This window comes from Marmota monax, unplaced genomic scaffold, assembly GCF_021218885.2.
Source record: "Marmota monax isolate L192 unplaced genomic scaffold, Marmota_monax_Labrador192_F-V1.1 WCK01_AAM20220418_F8-fsc00125, whole genome shotgun sequence".
NCBI lineage: Eukaryota > Metazoa > Chordata > Mammalia > Rodentia > Sciuridae > Marmota > Marmota monax.
Window position 1 is genome coordinate 7903408 of NW_026695235.1, and position 20042 is coordinate 7923449.

At 47.1% G+C, this 20042-nt stretch overlaps 1 protein-coding gene across 4 annotated transcripts in view; it reads right to left on the reverse strand.

Annotated features, from left to right (window-relative positions):
- The window catches only part of Erg (ETS transcription factor ERG), a 154506-nt gene that overhangs the window by 84751 nt on the left and 49713 nt on the right, over window positions 1-20042 (reverse strand). Inside the window, exon 1 of one of the 4 annotated variants that reach the window (XM_046438905.2) lies at window positions 15117-15271. The exons of 2 other annotated variants lie outside the window; for them this stretch is intronic. In XM_046438905.2, coding sequence (XP_046294861.1) covers window positions 15117-15134 — 18 coding nt within the window. In that variant the 5' untranslated portion in view covers window positions 15135-15271. One more of the 4 variants, XM_046438907.2, reaches the window with a different exon arrangement.

The window sequence follows — 20042 nt, forward strand, 5'->3', positions numbered from 1 at the left end:
CACACTGTCCTTCAGGGCAGGCTGGAAGGCCGGAGGAGGGCGGCGGGCAGCCCAAGGGCACATGGTCCCCGGTGCTGAGCCCTGAGCCTGCCCTGGGCTGCCTGCGTTTCTTGACATCTCCCAAGTAAAGTGACGAGATAAGGGAAACCACAACATCATACCCAGTGTCTTGTGAAACTGAAACAGTTGCCGAGTAAACACTTGGCCTTACAGTGATTTTATTCTGATTGGCACAGGATTTGACAACGTAATGGCTCGCGGGCCAGCTCTAAATGCTGCGAAGTTTCACTTATTTTTTTTTTTCAGGAGAACTAGCTGCACTGACCTCTTCCAAGATGCTGTTTACACCTGAGTGACTGATTCATGAGCATGGTCAGAACAGTCCTGGCAGGACTTCACCCGTTAGTGACTGTGGATGAAGGAGCCCGGCACCACAATTAGAAACCTACGACCAGGGGAGAGGGTCCCCCTTGAGACCTTTCCTTCCTTCCCACCTGTAGGGTTTGAACACTGTTACCCCAAGTCCACATTCACCTGGAACCTCAGGATGTGGTCTTGTTCAGAAACAGCATCTTTGCTAATGTCAAGTAATGACCACAGTGAGGTCACACCAGGTTAGAGTAGGTCGTGAATTCCGTGAACACGTCCTAAGAGACACAGGAGAGCCCCCAGGGACACAGAGAAAAGAGAGAGCAGAGAGTGGACGGAGGTGTCCACCCCCAAGGATCACAAGGACTGTGGGCACTACCAGAACCCTGGAGAGGGCCAGGGAACGGAGCCTCCCTCAGCCTCCGGGAGGAAGCCCCCTGCCCACCTTGGCCTTGGCCTTCTGGCCTCCTCAACTGTGGGAGAAGACGGCTCTCTGCTTTCAACCCCGGCTGTGGGAGCGTTACGGCTGCCCTGGGAGACGAACACCCCTCCTGTGGATGCTGTTTTTAACAAAAATCTTGCCACTCTGGGGAACTAGAGGACCCATCACTTGCCTTATAGAGTTAGTACAGCTTCCAACAGCGCTGGAGTGTATGTAAGTCAAGAATTACGTTGCTCTTTGGTGGCAGTAACCAGAGAGTCTATGTTTTCCAAAATAAATCTGATTTTGTAAACCTTTACACACCAACTCCTATGCCCTCCCTCACACCGCTGGGCAGAGTGTCCAGTTCACATCTTAATGGCCCTCACACCTGGCCCTATGGCCAGGTGTGGTGACAAACAGCTTTAGTTTTCTCAAAGTTTTATTTGCTTGAAAATAATTTTAGAAGTCAAAAACAAACAACTGAAGGAAATTAAAATCTCATTTCCTCCGTATGTTTTCCAACCAACAATCGTGGGCAAATTAGTCAATCATGGTCGCTCCACACATACTCGTCCTCCAAATCCTGGTCCTCCTAGGGGCTGCTTTTAATTATCCTGAAACAATTAAAAGTGGCCTGATCCAAAGGATAATTAGGGTGAGACACAATGGGTTCCTGGAGGGCCAGGCAAGTTGCCTCCAACATTTTGACTCCCAAATAAAATCATTTCCTTTTCTTTGACTCCTTAAAAACTAGATTATATACAAGAGGAACCCCGTCAGATTTCTTGGAATCACACCACTGCCAAGTGTGTGCTTCACTGGGGAAAAGTTTTATTTATTCATTTATTTATTCGTACCGAGGACTGAACTCAGGGGCACTCGACCACTGAGCCCCATCCTCAGCCCTACTTTGTATGTTCTTTAGAGACTGGGTCTCCCTGAGTTGCTTAGTGCCTTGCTATTGCTGAGGCTGGCTTTGAACTTGTGATCCTCCTATCTCAGCCTCCCCAGCAGCTGGGATTACAGGCATGCACCACTGCACCTGGCTGGGGAAAGGTTTTAATATGCATTTTATCACTTATTCCTGCTTCATTTATTTAGCAAATACATATAGGCGTCACTTTATGTGTGAGCCCCTGTGGAGACAAGGGCAAGATGAATTCTTCAATGATTAGACTGAAAACTTAGTTCATAAAAAAATTACCACACTAATAAAAATACTTTAGGTTTTATGAGAGATCACCTTTTCATTGTCTTCTATATAATATTTTAATCTGTAAAGTTCCATATATTAACAAATATGTTTGCAAATTTCTAAATTTCAGCAGGGAGTGCCATTTCACTACCTAAAGCTAGTTATTAATTGCTATTGAAATCCATCTTTATGATAAAGCAGATTATTTTGCAACTGAATATAAATCCTCATTATTGGTGAAACTATTATGTTATATGACATCCACTGCAGATGTCATTTACGTAGTAAGTATAGTCCGGTAGTCGGCCAGATTCCAATGAACGTGGAAACCTTTGTGTGAACCAGTTGGTGGAGACCAGCGTGTGGTTTGAGGGATTAAATTACAGTGTCACTGAAATTTTAAAGGAGTGACTACAGGAACAAAAGTGGAAAAACAAATAGTCCCCATCATAGCCCATTAAATACAACTTTTCATTTGTTCCTACCCAAAAGACCTTTTGTAAAATGGGCTGTAACCATTGAATATTTCAATGACCCAGTGTGAACCCTGAATAAACACGGGTAAGCACTGCTGCCCCCCAAAGTGAGAGCGCTTGGTCCACCTCATGAAGACAAGAGCCCGGAACAAACACAGGCCAGTGTCTCCGGGGACTAGGTCTCCGCTTTGATGTCCCAGTGGGAATGTTCCCATTTGTGGCCACGAGAGACAGCGCGCCCCCCCATCAGGTGCGTGCCCATGGAGGGGCACCCAGGTAGAACCCAGAAGAGAAAACAGCGTTCAATATACAGAGAGACAGTCAATAAAACTAAAATGTGGTTATAGGTGGGACAGGAAATGGGAAGATGGAAGTCAAAGGATTCAAAGTAGCAGACACCGTCAGGGGAAGATCAATCTGGAAGTCTAAGGTGCAACAGGGGGATGACCCTTAGTGATCATAGTCAGGAACCTTGTTCAAGGGGTAGCTTCCAGGTGCTCCTGACACACGCACTCAGGAAATGGGTCACCCTGGGAGATAATAGAGGTGTTCATCTCTTTGAGTATAATAACTTTATATATAACTCTATGTATATGTGTGTGTGTCCATATACACACACATATCAAAACTCATGTCATGCAACTTAAACATACACAAAAAATTTTTTTTAAAAAATGATAAACCCGGGCACAGTAGCATGTGCCTGTAATCCCAGAGGCCGAGGAGGCTGAGGCAGGAGAATCGCAAGTTCAAAGGCAGCCTTAGCAACAGTGAGGTGCTAAGCAACTCACCGAGCTCCTGTCTCTAAATAAAATACAAAATAGGGCTGGGGATGTGGCTCAGTGGCTGAGTGCCCCTGAATTAAATCCTGGTACTCAAAATAAAAAAAATAAATAACAAAAGTCACAGTTCGAAACAGTTTTGGGGGGAAAGTATGGATTTATTAAAATAAAGGTACATAACAATTGTTCACCCATCTGGGAAAAAACCTTAAATGGACTCCATTTGCCTTGGTACAAAAAGCCAATTCTGTGTGAGACCGCACAGGGCACCACCCGTGTTCCTCCTCCGGAAGGTGTTCCTTCACCCATGAGACTGAGGATCTGCTCGTCGCCAGGCCAGATCAGCATCAGTCAAAGATCCTGTGACACAAGCCAGGCAACTGAAGGCGCAGAGTTGCTGGACTGGTCTGAGGTGCCTAGATAAATCACAGCAACGCCCAGCAGGATGGTGACCAGGAGATACCCACTCCTCTCCTCTAAAGAACATGCCAGCTCTAGGAGGTGGCTGGAAAGCACCCTCAATCCCTTAACTCCAAGACCACTCGTGGCCTTCCCCATGGGAGGGGACAGGAGACAGCTCAGTCTCTACCTTGATTTCCTCTGAATCATCAAAACATCGGTTTTTCTGGGTTCCTGGAAATCGGGCTGAGCTGCTGAAAGTTTGGTCACATGCCGCTTGAGCCACTAGATGGTCCCACGATCGTGACTGCACTGTGTTGTCTCTACGACCCTCAGAGGAGCAGAGTGAGAAGGACGCCAACAGCACCCAGAGAAGTACTTTCAGCCCGTGCAAAGGAGTGCAGATCCCAGCGCCTACGGAGATTCCTTTCCAGAGGTAAGACAATCCAGGAAGAAAAGCAAGGATGTGGGGACCCAGGAAGGTAAACGACACCTCAGGGCTCCTGGCAGCCAGCCCGGCTCCCACAGGCACACCACAGCTCGACGCGCAGACAGGCCGAGCAGCTTCCCCCTCCACCACAGCACCATCGTCATGGGGTCCACCCTCTAGATGAGGAAGGGGAGCAGCGGAGGGGGACGACCATACCCAGGAAGCGGGTCCTCGGGAAGGGACCTGATCCTAAGCACTGCATAGAAGATCTGGGAGACCACAGGAACTTCAGAAGAGTTTCTATTCTAGATAAAAGGAAGTGAGTGGGAAATGACTACTGAAAATGAATTTAATTTCCCCGATTTTACTTAAAGACTCTGAGAAAAATGGAGGAAAGATTTCAAAAAAACTCCAAAACAATCAAGTGCTAACAGACTTTGATGCTGTGCTATCAATTACTTTAAAAAATTAACCAATTCCTGCGATATCAGTTGAATCAACCAATTACTTAATTTTCTAAATATGTAGTTTCTAAATTTCTATAATAATTGTTTTTGAAAAAAGGAAAAAAAAGAAGAAAGTTTTTGTTATTGTTGTTTCAAACATATACCATTCGGTGGGTCTGTTGCATCTGTTTACTCCAGGTCAAAGCAAACAAAACAGACAAAAAGCAATCCTTGGCCGGCAAGCGTGGTTTTCAGAGAAGATGCCAAGGGGTAGGCTGCCCCAGCAGGCCTCAGAGACCATCTGTGTGCCATCTGGCCGCACAAGCATCACAGGGCTGAGATTCGGGTGGCCCTGGGCCCACACAGACACAGGAACCGAGGAAGGCATTTTGCAAAGGAGCAGAAGCAGCAGAGGCATCGCGTGGTGTGCAGGGGGGTACTGGGAGATGCCCGCAGAGTGTCACTACCAGGTGACAGAGAGGCACACCAAATGTCAAGGAAGAAAGCAGGCCTCATTCCAACAGGAGGCTAGGCATTTGACGGGCCTGTCTACCAATGAGACAAGCAAACATATATCATCAAATGATTCTCTAAAGGAAAATCTCTCTTTGGGTGATTTTATTTCAAATACAAATAAACAGATTGGGTGATTAGGTAGATAAAAATCACTAGAGTATGTTAACATATCTTCCTCCTCTTGAGACACTGACTATATCATCTCCCTGTGTCTGCAGCTGCTCATGGCAACCTTCCTCTGCTCTGCACCTGGCAGCCACCGTCCCGCATTGACTGTGCTCCCCAGGGAGAAGGCTCCACTGGCCACTGTCTGCTCTGTTGCAATCCAAGACTCCCAGGTGCCTTCTGCTCTCCAGTGGAGATGCTTCACAGTGATGTGACCCAGGAACGAGCGTTGGCTGGTTTTCTGATTATTGTGGGTCTCTCTGCAGGAGACCTGGGTGGAGCTGTACATTTCCATGCATAAACATCATTCTTTGGTGTCCTGCCAGTGCTTGAGTGGAGGGCCTCTCAGGTGCTATTTATTTTGTTCAGTTTATTGTTCATTGTTATTGTTTGTTGTCTTGAGATATTCTTCCCCCTACAAAGGGTCTGGTCGGCCAGGACATATCCTGTAGAGGGGTAATTGATGATCCCCTATTGTTCAGTGTTGGTACCTTGTGGTTTTATTTGCTTTGGTTCAAAGGGCCTAAACAATGCATTCCTTGGAATTTAATAACTGGTGTAAACTCAGCACAGAGAACAAAATACAAGCTGAAATTTTTGTACCCAAATCTGGTGATCTCTGTTTGAGTAAAGAAAGCAAAACTCAAAATGCCTTTAAACAAAGCAGCCCTGGGAAAAGTCATTAATCGGATCTCAAGGAGAACTCTTAGACTCATGCATTGTCATCCGGATTCAGAAGGGACTGAGGTACCCACAGGACACACCATTACAGACAGGGCTAGTCTCCTCCACCACCAGCAGACACCAAGAACGAGACGAGGACAAAGATCGTTAGTTTAAATCTTCGATTCTTTACCTCTTTCAAGGCAGGGAATTCTCCCCAGAAAACCTAGAGTGACAGGTTTATTCCCCTTGGAGAAGAGATAACGAATAAGGAATGAGCCACACAGTGGCGGAGAGGAAGTGTCCACGGGAGCCCTTCCTGCAGGGCGCGCCTGCGCTGGGCTTGCTATCTGAGTAGGAAGTGAACGCAGGAAGGATCTGTCTACAAACCTTCATCCTCAAGGTAATTGCTGCAGCAGCATTTTACTGTTTACCAAAGCAGTAAACATGTGATCTAAAAAAAGATGTTTTCCATCTCCAGAGAACAAGGCTTTAAAACATTACATTTGTGCTTATTTCATAACCAGCTTCTTATCAAAACTGGTGGCCACACGCCTGTGCTTCCAACAGTGAGAGAGTCGGAGGGACACACTTGGAGAGGACTGAGGGGGTCCTCTCAGGGGTGTACGAGAAACAAAGGAAATTTCTTTTGTAGCAAAAGAAATTTTACTTCTTTACTAAGCCTAACACAGGCTAAACTGAGATCATATTCTTTGGCTAAAAAGGGGTAAAGTCAACGAAAACTGTCCTTTATAACTTCACTGGTGGAATGAACAATTCAGAAAGTCATTTAATTTTGTCTGTGGGAAGTCTTCTTAATTTGTATGTGAACATAAAGATGCGTCCAGTTCTAGGAGTTCAGATGAGATGAGGTGGAATGTGAGAATGAGAATGAGAATGTGCTGAAGACCCTCCTCTGGCCCAGGCCAACTCTCCGGGCACCTTCTTTTTATCTCTTTATTCTGGATCAAAAGTCTGCAAACCTGCACTGCCCCAGGTTTCCCAGAAGGAGAGAAGTGACTGAGTGTCTGGGAGGGAGGAGCAGCTGTGAGGACAGAACAGGTCCAGCAAGGGCTCTGGGCACAGAGATGCTCCAGGAGGGTCACTTCCCATCACCGTCTGCCTGCTTTTCAAACCTGCCATCGGGCTGCCAGCAATTGCCAAGTGTGTGAAAGAGGAGGGAAGGAGAATAAGGAGGAGAGAGGGAAGCCCAGGGGACAGGGCTCTGCAGGTGTCCTCCTAGGTCAGGGGAACTCAACACAGGCACTTCCAACACTGAGCTGAGTCCTCTCCAATGCCCACAAAGTGCTTCTGAATAATTGGGAACTCACTGTTTCTATCGGAGCTTTTATTTCATAATACAGAGAAAAGAACATGTTAGTCCAAGGAAAACGGACACATTGGCTCCTTGGGAAAAAACTGAATTTGCAAAACCGTTGTGGCAACTGAACAAAAAAGGAAAAAAAAAATATAAAAATTAAAAGCCTTTATGGGTTTCCTGACTGCGTCCCAGAAGGAACACTGGACCTGAGTGGATGGTAACACTTGGCTGGCATTGACTGAGGGGCTCCTGGGTGCTGACTGTGGTTTCCAGAGCTTCACCTTGGTGCACTCACATAACACCAGAGCTGGGACCCGAGCCCTCTGTTCCAGCTGTCAGGCTGGAACTCACTAACCAGGAAGGGGCCAGGAGCGGCTCCAACACAGGGCCGTCCCCACTTCTGAGGTCCCACCGGTGACCTTGCCATGAACCACCCTGGGGCAGCCACATGGAAGGTCAGAAAGGAGAGGGCCCACCAGCCCAGCTCCTCTCTGTGAAGGAACCAGGTCCTGGGAGGGACCGATTTCGGTGGCAGTCCCACAGTGACAGGCCACCTCTCCCAGGCTGGCCTCTTCCCTGACCTGTCAGCAGCCATCTGTGCCTCCCGCCCCCTGCAGGGAAGATAAGAGCAATCCTTTCCCACAGAGGCTATTTTAAGGGAGCCACCAAGAAATAGAGTATCAAGTGCCCCTCTGGGCAAAAGATAAACGAGGGCCATGCTCTCGCTATTTAGCTTTCAGGATTTTGATGTCCCTCGGAGGGTCAGGTAACCAAAGTGCACTACGCAACGAAAAACCACACACTCTCTCCTTTTTTTTTTTTTCTTTTTTAACTTGGAGCAATGTCTTGAGAAATCTACCTCAAATTGAGACACAAAGTAATACGTTGACAAATTCCAAAGTATCGTTTCAACAGTTCCCTCTTCCTCAAAGGTGAGCTTTGCTTCACGTGGCCACTGTCAGTTTTAAAAAATAAGAGCCAGTGGGACCCAAGGGGAGGGGGCTGAGAAATTTGCTGTTGGCTGATGAACCTCAAATTAATGGCCTGGGGTGAAAAGTGAATGTGCAGGTGTAAAGGGGTCCTCTCTTGTGTGCTGCCCCTGAAGCAATGTTTGCTTATTTAATTTTTAAAAATAATAATAATAAAGCGCATGCACTATTTGCTAGATGCTAATTTCAAGATGGCAAGAGAGATGGAGGCGGAAGGATTGAAGAGCCAGTGTATTACATTTGCAAGTGCGGGATCTCTGCACACTGTTCTGTATCACATTTTCCAGAATTTGACATGCTTTGTTTTTCACAGAAGTGTTTGAAGTAAGGGCCCCGATGTTCATGTTATGATTGGATTCTGCCAGGGCACTTTAAAAAATAAATCACTTTGCTTGGCCTTAGCATTTCTTTTCTAAATGTCTCAGCACTTATCTGCGCAGCACAGCAGATGCTGGGTTCCTCCCAGCCCTGAGGAGACACACGGGGAGGCCTTGCGGAAAACTCCGACCTGCCTCGCTGCTCCTGACGCCCCAAGACGGGAGCGCGGAAGTGGCCTCTTGGGGTGAGGACATGTATGTCGCAGCTGATCTGGCATCAGGAGCCGCTGCCCTTTGGATATTGCCAAATATGGAAAGAATGCTTATCACCGACCACATGTAGAATTGAGTACTAGAATTTTTGCTCCTGAATTTTCCAGCACTTTATTTTGCCTGGTCACCAAGAGTAAAATAACTGCTGCTCTGCGGAACTTTTCATGCAGGAATAGACAACATAAAGGAGCCAGCTGGAAGGACTGTCACTCCCCAGTTTTGGAACGCCTTGCCCTGTCTCTTAATGCAGCGAGTCTCAGCAGTAATTTAATACCTGGGTCAGAGGGGAAAACGGGGACAAGGAGGTCAGGATGGCACAGAGAGGAGACAGAGACACCTGGGTCCCCAGCCTCTCTAGCCCTCCGTCCTCAGCACCCAGGGGCTGCAAGAATCCGGGAGAGAGCAGGAGAGCCCGGCACCAGCAGGCAGCACCCGGAGAACTCCAACCTGGTCGACGAAGTCAGGATGCAGGATGCTAAGCTTCCTTTGATAGCAGTTTTACGCTCTTTAAAATATTCGTTTCAGCCTAATTTGTTCTAACTTATGAGAAGAACTCTCTCTAAAGAAATGAGAATTCTATTTGAAATTCACAATTGTATTACTCTGATCTCTTTAACTTCCTCTTTATGACTTCAGAGAATTTTAACTAACATTAATGTTTTCCAGTAAATACTTATTTAATGCTTACTGAACGCCCACAGCTGGCCTGCTGAAGCCAGACACAGTGGACGGATGCCTCTGGAGAGGAGGTCCCTGGGACTTCAGTGGGGATCAGAAAGTGTTCACGCTCCCAAATGAAGTGAGGCTGGCAGGAGGAGGGCGGGAAAGAAAATGAGGGTCAGAGAGTGGACAGAATAAGCTGATCTTACACTTGAGGAATAGATGGAAAGCAAACTGGATCAAACAGGGAACAAAAGTACAAATAGAAACAAAATTGGAGGACACAGTGGACCACTAGTTGAAACAGGTCTACAGGAAGAAGAAAGTAAAATTAACAGTAAGAACAGTAAAGTTAAAGAAATAGAAACCAGTTTCTATCCTTGCCTGCCAGAATGAACAAGATGTAAAGAATAAAACACTCGGGGTTGTTCTGGGTGCAGTGGAACTGGACGTACAGCTAGAGAAAGTGGGAATCGGTACAATCCTTCTAGGAAGTGAACTGGCAAATAATCTTGAAATCAGCAAATACGTGAATCTGGCAAAGATTAAAGAGATGTATACTTCTTGGCCCAATAGTTTCTTTTCTAAGCACCAATACTAACAAAATAAATTTTTGAAAATCGAAGAGAGGGTACATTGCAATATGATTAGTGAAAATTTGAAAACAGGACTATTTCCTGCAGCAGGATATGGTCATAAAAATTTTGATACTCCTTTTAGATGTCCGGCTCTCCTGCTCTCTCCCTGACATAAAATTCTGCCTATCAAAACCCTTCCAAGATTTGGAGAAATGTCTGTAAAGCAGAGTTAAAAGGAAGAAGCAAATCAGACAGGTGCAGGCAGCAAAGACACACCAAGTGTCAACCATCATTTTCTCTGCTCGTTGGATCTGGGGCAATTTAGGTTGATTGTTTCTCATCATCTCAACAATGAGAAGGCTTCGTGTTGGAAGTTTGCATAAAGCAACAGGATGCATTTTTTTCAAAATTAACAAGAAAATAGGACCGTGGAGACGTTCCAGGGTCCCTCTTCCTGCACTCACCAGGAGCACAATGTCACGGCAGGCCTCTGGCCTCTCTGCACAAACAGAGCAAAAAAAATTCAGAGCAAGAGGAAGCCTCTGAAGGTGGTGGCTGACCAGCACCACCTGAGTGACTACCTGGATACTCCTCTGTCCCGTGCTGGACATCTGCCCCAGTGCACCTCCATTGGAGGACCTGGCCGGCTCTCTCCTCCTGCCCTGCCCAGACTCATTGCCACCCAGGTTCGATGTGCCTGCTGCAGATGTGGGAGGACACTGCAGTGCCCCATAGAATGACCCAACCCTGTTACTCTCTGTCCCTGAAGAAGCATCAGGACACAAGGAAAGCAGGCACAGAATTAAGAAAAGGGACAGAGGGACAAGGCGACATACTGGCAGGGCTACATCCCCTGGGTTTTCTGATGGCATCTTCCATTTACTGAGCACCAAACAGAGGCATGACAGACATTAGCCCACACAGCACAAGACAGGACAGTCACTGCCATTCCATTTTGCAGATGAGGACACTGAGTTCAGACAGGTCAGGGACCTTGCCCAGGGGCTCAAGATGAATGAGGATTCAAGTGCAGGTGTGTCTGTGGCCATATCAAGTAAGATATCGACTTTCAGGGGTGCTGTGGCACACTCCCTGGGGCAGGGCAGGGGACAGCTCTCCCCCATCCTGTCAGGATAGGAGGAGGGTGGCAGCTCCTACAGCGTTTAAGATGTCCCCAGCTCTAAAGAAGAGGTCCCACAGAGCAGAGTGTGCCAGCCAGCCGGGCAAGGCCCTGAGACCCTCCTCTAAAATGCCTTCACTGAGATCAATTGTCAGAAAGCTTTCAGGTCTGGCCTCCGGGGCCTCTTCTATCTGATTCTCCTGAGCATCAGCTGTTCAATTTCCTGCCAGCTCCCAAGCCACCCGTCCTGCCTTGGGCCCCACTTACCACAGAGTGCTCAATACAAAGAAATGATTTTCCTGAAGATGTCAGAAATGGTTGTTTTTAAAAATTTGATTTCATTCTTAGGTATGCTTTTTTAAGAGACATAAGTGTGTGTATGTGTGTTTGTGGGCTTTCCCCCCCTTAAATAAAGGTCTGTTTGCAAAACAAAAATGTAATTGAACTAACACTTTAAAAAAAATAAAAATTTAAAAAAAGATGTAGATAATGAAGAAATGGGTCCATTTTGGAACATTCTCTAAGAGAGTAGCAGACCTATGGTGCACTAAATGAGACCAGGGTCCTCAGGCCCTGGATTTCCCACTTCTGCCCCCAAGGGTGGCTGAGTACCCTTGTGCACAGGTATGTGCCCAGCAGAGAGCCTGCGGAAGTGAGCTGTGTCCACAGAGGGCAGCCTGGGGTCAGGAGCAGCCCAGGGACCAACAGCAAGTCATTTTAACATGATAGTCTATCAGTGCACGTTTAGGCAAGAGCAGGAGATGAGGACCAGCCCTGGGATGTGACATCTACACAGCAGGACAACAGCACTTGGCACTGTCATTTTTTCCTCTATCACCGAATCCCACAGAGTACCAAGGAATAAAATCTGTCACATCCCTTCAAGCCAACAGGTGGGTGGAAGATATACGCTTATTGCTATTGAGACCCTGAGTCACGTCCACCAGAATCCTAGGAGGACATTCCCTCCTTCCTGTCACCCTCCATGTTAATGAGCTTCCTTCATGTGGGTGGCGCTATTCTGGGTGCCTGCTGTGTGCACAGTGTGACATCAAGAAAGTTGGCTGGATGTTTTCAAATTAATAAAACTAATTTCCCTTCACTTCATGTTTCATCGTCAAACTTCCCAACCCTGTGGATTCAACGAACGCCTTTCTCTAGGAGTCACTGAAGCAGGCACGGAGCCCCCGTCCCTCGGCCTTGGGCAAGCCTCTCGGTGGCTTCCACATCCTGCCTGATTCTCCTCTAACATTGCTCTCACCAGTCATGCTGGGCCTGTGTGACAAGGGCATCCCCCCAGCTCCCATTTTAAAGATTCAACTCTAGGATCAGGGCTGCAACCTGGGGTTCCTGACCCCCACGGGGGACCCACGGATAAAAAGAGATTTCCATTGTATTCTGAGTATTTTCTTTGATGTGTTTAAAAGCACTCTTCTGAGTCGGGCTCCTGATTTCACCAGACTTCCTAAATGGTAATCAGTATCAGGGAAGGCTGGGGGTCGGATGAACCCCCCAAAGTGAACCTCACGGAGTCACGGGGAGAGGAGCAGGTCTCCCAGAATCTGCAAGCAAACACAGAGCTGGTCTGTGGTGAAGGTGGGACAGGTGGTGTCCAGCACCAGAGGCCAGGGGAGCCCCGAAGGCTAAGAGTGAGCAGCCTGCACACAGGCATGAGCCCCGTCGCTCGCCCGCAATTCCCCTAGAACTCTGGGTCTCTTCCTAAAACCCAAGGACCCTTAAAAAGATAAACATAACTTCCTAAGTTCCTTCACTTCTTCCAATTGAGATATTTTGTTCCCAATCTCAAGTCACCAAGGGAGAATGATGGGAATCACAAAGACTGGGCCAAATACTTTTTCCCTCTTCCAAGTGCCTCACGGGATTTTATAAATGTCAGTGAAGAAAACAAATCCCACCCAGATGCAGAGTACCAACCTTACACATTCCCAGGGCCTGACACCTGACCAGCTAATGGATTTATTTACTAGAACGACCCAAAACAGTGCGCACACCAGAAGACTGGAAGAGCCTGTGTCGGGGGCTGTTTCCTAATTCCACCGCAGCGGTAATTTTCCCTGTGCTAATTGGAGCTTTGCACTAACGTAAGTAACACTGCAGTCCAGGACTCCAGACCTCCTTTCTCCACTCTGTAAACAGGGCTGAAAACTCATCTCTTGACCTTGCCCAGGAGGCCTCACAGAGGCAAGTCCTCTGGGAGTTACCTGTGAAGAGAGGCTTTTAACCAAGGGCTTTTAGGTCACTTTTTAAAGGTTCACTTAAGAGACACACTACACATGCATTGAGTGTAATAAAATAGTAAATCAATATTAAATAGGAGCGTGAACTATTTCCCAAGACTTATTCTGAGAATCATAAAGCATTCAAACTTCCAAAACAACTTCATGTCTTTGTCAAAATTTACTCTAAATTGAACACTCGAACACATCCGTGCAGTTTTCAAAGTGTCCCCTCTCCTAAAGGATGGTCAGTTATTTCTGTCCCTTTTAATGCACTGATGGAGGGGAACATAGAGGCTTCTACTCAAGCTACTTAAGATTTACACCGAAACATTTGATGTGATTGTTATGAAGTATGGCTGTAATTAAGAGTAAAAATAAAAACCAAAAGGGTAGCATTTTGGGCCACAAAATCAAGTAGTTTCTACTGAAGTTTCACTGAAGATGAAGCACCTCAGACCTCCAGCTTTAAAATTCTTTTTGGTGATAACTTATTTCCAATAGAAGAAAAATCTCTGTAAGGCGAGAAAGTCTTTGGTACATGAATTTAGTGATAAATTATTGAACACACTTGAGTAATAAAACGGAATAGAGCTCCTGAAACACAGTTTATAGGGTGTGTGTCAAGCAAGTCTCCAGAACAAACATTTCAAACAACAAAAACACCAAGCCAAGAGGACTCTGGGAAACCCCTCGGCCCAACTCCAGGCCAGCGTCCATGTCCACGAGCTCTCCAGCCAACCGACACCTTGTGCGGACACGGCCCGCGGCTCCTCACCTCTCCCCGCAGAGCTCAGGGCGGGCCCCTGTTCCTTGTCTCCCTGCTTTATCTGCTGGTGCTGCTGATTTTTCTCATTTCTACAAATGTCACCAAGGCCTGGCGTCTGGAAAATGCCCCAGCAGACCCACTGCCTCGCAGACTTGGCCGCTGGCACTAAGCACTGCATTGACTTCATTTCCAGGAGTTGAACCACGTCAGGTTTCCACTGACCTGGGTCTAGCTCCCAGTTAAACTCTACATGCCATCCACTGAAACACTGCAAGAAAACACTTCCGACCAAACACCCAGAGCACAGAGAACCTGCAGCCCCTTGCTTCCCAACCCCCACAAACCCAGCATCTCTCCGAAGAAATCTTACAGTGCACAGAGGGGTAGGAATTTTATTAACCATAAACACGTCCCCAACAAACCCAGTTACCACCACCAAGGAACGCTTGGCCTCCTCGGCACGGAGGTCCCACCAACCAAGCCAACACCAGCGTGTCCCATTACCCACAGCCACCTGCTGAGCATCTCTTCGTTTCCACGGGGACTGGCTGGCATGCCTGGGGCTAAGGAGTCCCTGAAGAGCTTCCAAAAGTTCAACTCTGTCAAGCCCATCTCTTCCTTTGCCCCTGCCCTCCAACCTCGGCGACTCTTGCCCGGAGTCGGAACCACCACCAGGCACCGCGAGGAATCAAGAAAGAATCTGAAAATTCAGAAGCGCTCCAAAAAGCTTTGCAAAAGTCACCCACAGCACTCAACAGTGAATTTAGAAACCCCAATTTTTTTCTGAGTTTGAAGTTTTTAAGCCTTGCGGATGGTTGGAGTAGGAAAAAGGAAATTTACTAGGCAGTGCAGAGGAAATCTTGTTGTCCTCTATTGTGGTAGGGGGGGGTGTTGCCCAACCCTAACTTATCTACCCTGATAAAGGAAACCAGAGAAAGCGCAAGAAGAACAAGATTCTGTCAAACGAAAAGGAAGACCCTCTCTTACCTTGATAGTGCTGGCCATAATGCAATCAAGTTTATTGATCGTTAATAAATGTTAATAATAATTATTGCTTCTCTCTGACCAGAAAGTAGTTTTGATGAGGTTGTTTAGAGCGGATGAGATTGTGCTAAGTCTGGGAAATGAAGTCAGCCAATGGCAGGAAGAGGTTTCTATTGGTCCTGGCCGCCCAGCCCGAAGAAACAGGATATTTGGGAGTGGAGAGATAAGAGACCCTGAAAACAATGTTGTTTTTCTTGATGATATGCAGCCAGGAGATTTTTTTTTTTTAATTAAAAAAAAAAAGACATCAATTGCCTGTGACTGAGCCTGCCACAGCAGGTGTGACCGGCATGGCTCCATGTGACACGCTGCACCAGGACCCAGGCAGGATACAGATGTGGTAGGACTCCGCATGGCTTCACATGGGGAGGGCACCCTCCACCTGGGTGCCAGGACACTCGGCCCACTTCTCCCGGGACGTGCCACTCAGGTAGGACGGAGGACCTGAGCTGTTTCCCCTGCAGGCCAACTCTGCAGGTGGGACCCTCTTCACATTCCTAGGTGGCCACTGGCCGGCTAAAGTGATCCTCCGTCCCTCAACCAAGTGTTTCAGAGCTACTTAATTTCATGTTGTCCTTCCAAACACACACACAGTGGTGATCTGCTCCACAAAATAAATAAGTAAAGGGTCAAAGATGTAGGCTCTCAACCCAAAGTCACCAAGAGACGAAAAATAAATAAATAAATAACCCTGTCAAAGTTTTGGTTTCAAATATTTAAAATCCAAACAACGAAAATACAGCCCACATTTCAGAATGTCTGTGAGCAGGTCCCCTGGCAAGCGGCAAGGCTGCGGACACCAGCCCGGCAAGCGTGGCCTGCCAGGAGATGCCATGTGAGGATCTCGTTAAGTGCTCCGGGCCCGGCAGGTTCAGGGCCACACGGCTGTTTTCCACTCAAGGAAGTACAGCTCATGCAGCCCGCACATTCCTTAGAGGATTCCAGGCCTTTAATTACTCATTGTCAGGAAATTACTTGTTCTCTGGAAGAAACAACATTTTGTGTTGGATCTAGCTACACAAAAGTGGGACCAGTGAAGAGGTGTGGTCTCAGTGGGGACCCAGGGGCACAATAGACCAGAACCTGAGTCAATGGCCACTCTGGGCTTCAGAGGTGGAGGTTCGGAGTTGCTTTCATTCAGGCTGCGGGCCGGCCCGTGCGGACGCTCTCCACCAGCCTGCGCCTCTCTAGTTCTGAAAGGTTCCCATGTCCTCAGCCCCACCCCAGGTCCCCCTCTTGTGTTAGGATAGGGCAGGAGGTGGAGGAGCAGGAGGAGGAGGAGGAGGGACGGGGAGATTAGGAAAAGAGAAGGGAGAGACAAGAGGAAAGGAAAGAGAAGAAAAAGCAAACAAGTAAGAACCTGAGGACCTGAGGAAGAAATCCTACGAAATCTCATTCTGTGTAGCAATCAGAAGCTGTGAGTTCTCAGCACCTCCATGTTGAAGGGAGGCTGATTTCCGCCCTTTTCATCTCTGAACAATGAGTGAGATGGTAGGCCGATTAAAATTGTGTTTCCCCTAAAATTTCAAAGTCCTGAGTTGTTTTATCTGGGAAGCTTCCACTAGAATTCAGGAGCAGTAAGAAAAAAGAAAAAAAAAAAAACCCTCTCTAGCTTCCCCAAGATTTCTTGCTTTTTGTTCTCTTCTAAAGAGGACCAGTTTAGTGTTCCGTGTAGTCTCCCATAGCAGTGCTGCATTAAGGATTTACCAAGCACCAACTTAAACAAGAGGACCCCTTTGCTAACAGAGCAGCCTGGGAGGGAGCTGTGCATGGTCCTGCCTCCCTGGCTTGCCCTCGACAGCCGGAAGCTCTAGCATGTTTGTGGAGATCCCGTTCTTCCACAATGATCTACCTATTTATTTATGCATCATATACACATATGTCCTTATTCTTTAAATAATGAGAATATTGTTTTATTAGAGACTAATTTGTTTGCCTGGATCACAACAAAGAGAAACCAGATGAAATTTTTATTTCCTAAAGATTCTGCCAGTTTGATTCTAATTTTGAAAATGCATAAAAATCTAAAAAATGATCGTAGAATATTGACTTTTAGGTTCATGAGTTTTAAACCAATTTTTTTAAAGGCAAATCCAATCTTCCTTTCTCCTTTCTTTCTTTTGTTTTTTTAAATGGTGCTTGGGATAGAACCCAGAGCCTCCCTCTCACCTGGCAAGCGCTCTGTCACTGAACTATGTCCCCAGCCTTATCTTTCTCATTTCCAATGAAGAAATGCTTGATTCCCAGCATCTTCTAGGAGAGCAAGTCCTGGTGTCTAGAATGGCACGAACAGCATCCACACCTGGGAGTCTCGGGATAGTTAAAGCCAACTTGATCAGGTCCTGGTGGCACAGGGAAAATCTATTGATCAAACACTGCACTGCAAAAGCCACCTCCTGAACGTTACCCTAGGGGAACCACCTGAAAATGGTTGACTTCATCCTTCCTCGACCCAACACCAAACCCTCAGCCTGGGGCCCAGCTGCCTCATGACTGGCTACCTTTACACCCAGATCCCACTCTTCCTTAGGGAAAGTGGCCCCCAAGGTCACCAGTTAGGGGGCCATCTGCAAATGGCCCATCCTGTCCTACCCTGGCTTGAGGAGACACCAACCTGGACCAGGGAGCCCACCCAGCAGCTGTGGGCAGCAGCCCCTGAATCAGTTACACTTTTCTATCTTGCAGTTATCCGTCAGGCATCCATCACCCACGAATTCTCCCAAACCCTTCAGAAGTCTGCAGTGTTTTGCTCCAAATGAAAGGAGGATTAAGATCCAAAGACCACCAATGAACTGCGACAACGAAGAAGCCCTGTTGTTTATTTGTCCTGAAACTCTTCCCACTTTCTCAAAGTTCTGCAAGTTCTCATCTTTGTGCTCTTGTTAACTTCTCCACGTGGAGGATGTGAGGGAGCTGGGGAGTGGCCAAGGCTCTGGAGGAGACCAACATAGCTCTAACAAGGATGTGTGACGTGGTGGAGAACAGAAGAGGCGGTGGAGGCTCATAACTTACCTAGTCCTTGGCGTGGCCGTGCACGAGGCCTGCAATACCATGTCCATCATCACGGAGAGTGTCCAGGAAAATGATGTAGGAGACGGACGCTCTAATATTACAACTTCTCTGACATGCTACCCAGTGAGTTAAAAGCCATGAAGGAGAATTATAGCCCAGACCCATCATGTTAAAAATGAATAAGGAAATAAAAAATATCAGCAGGTGTATACATACAATACTAATAGTAGATAATTTTTTGTCATTTTTTTCTTCCTTTCTCTTTAGAATCATCTGTATTTTCAGAACATTTATAGTGAACAAAAGTTACATTCTAATGTCTAAGTGAGATGGCATGTTCTGTTTGGGGAAGCTGCTGTCAACTGCAGACTTGTTCTGTGTAACATGCAGAACAGGACACCTCGAGCTGCTGCGCCCTAGCCCATGTGTAACAAAATGCACGTTGTTTTTAAATTGCCTCCAGCAAGGCAAGACCCACTGTTTTTTGATAAATTTTAACAAGAAGCCCCAGAAGACAGGCATGTGCTCTGTGGTGGTCACTGACCCAACACTAATCCGTCCCACCAGTGTCAACGGAATGCCCCTTCCACGCAGGAACTCTGGTGGGCACTCAGGAAGCCGGGGTGACAAGACCCCTCCTGGGGGTTCGGGAAGCTGTCAGTCTGCTTGGATTCCTCACACATGAAACTGCAGAGCCTGGAACCAACCCATGAAATAAACACAGGCTTTTAAGAGTAAAACAATAGCACAAAAATGCTGTATATTGTCCCTAAGATGACACATGAATCTTAAAATGCATAGTGTTTGGATTATTCACAAGAGCCTGCAAGAAGGATGTCCCAAGGAATTCTGCCAGGGACATGCCTGAGATTGTAGATAAGACTCGAGCATCTGGAGCTGCCCCACAATGGGAACAACATCACTCAGGGGGCTTTTCCGTCTGCATCAATAGGAGGATTTGCCTGAGAACAAATGCAGAGTAAGGCGCTCCCAGCCCTCAAGGTCACACTGCACACTGCTGAAGGACCCTCCTTCTGTTCATAGCACACCGCAGGACTCGCCCCACTGGGTAAAGCTGTGTGTGTGTGTGTGTGTGTGTGTGTGTGTGTGTGTGTGTGCGCGCGCGCGCGCGCACGCACGTACGTGCACGCCATCCCCCATCAGCACATGAAGAAACAATCCAATTAAAATTTAAATAACTGCTATTCCAACACTTTTTCTCTGTGGTCAATATATTCTTCAGTCTCTTGCTTGACTGGAGCTCCTCTAAACCAAGGAAATTGTTATCACATACTAAATCCTCGACTTCTCAACACCGAGTTGCAATTTCCTTCATTTTGAAGCCCACATCAGGTCGGCCCCATGGGCTCAAATGAAGCAATGATTTCAATAAACACAATTGCATAAGCAGCCCCCACATTCTCCCGTTTGTGTCAGCTTTGCCCACACCACACGCCTCTGCAAATGCAAGAATACTGGATCCATTATCAGAGACCCTAAATACGTCAATGTATTACTCATAATTAAAAGAATACAGCCCAAGAGGAGAGCGATTCTCTTGCCACAATAGTTCAGCTTAAAGCAACCTTTAAAGTTTTTGATTCTGCTATCAAGCTTCTACATAGAATCTGTGAAGAACTAAATGCGTCTAAATGGGCGTGTCTGAGCCCAGATGACACAGCCATTAGATTGCATCTGGTCACCTTGAGGCTTGGTCTCTCTAGGAGGCACACAGTCTGAGGGTGCCCAGACCATCTGGCCATCCTGCCTCTCTGCCCCCTTCCTGGATCCAGAGGATTCTGTCCCAAGTGCTAGACAACATCATTGGCCACCCTGAGAAGTCATCTTGGGTGGTTG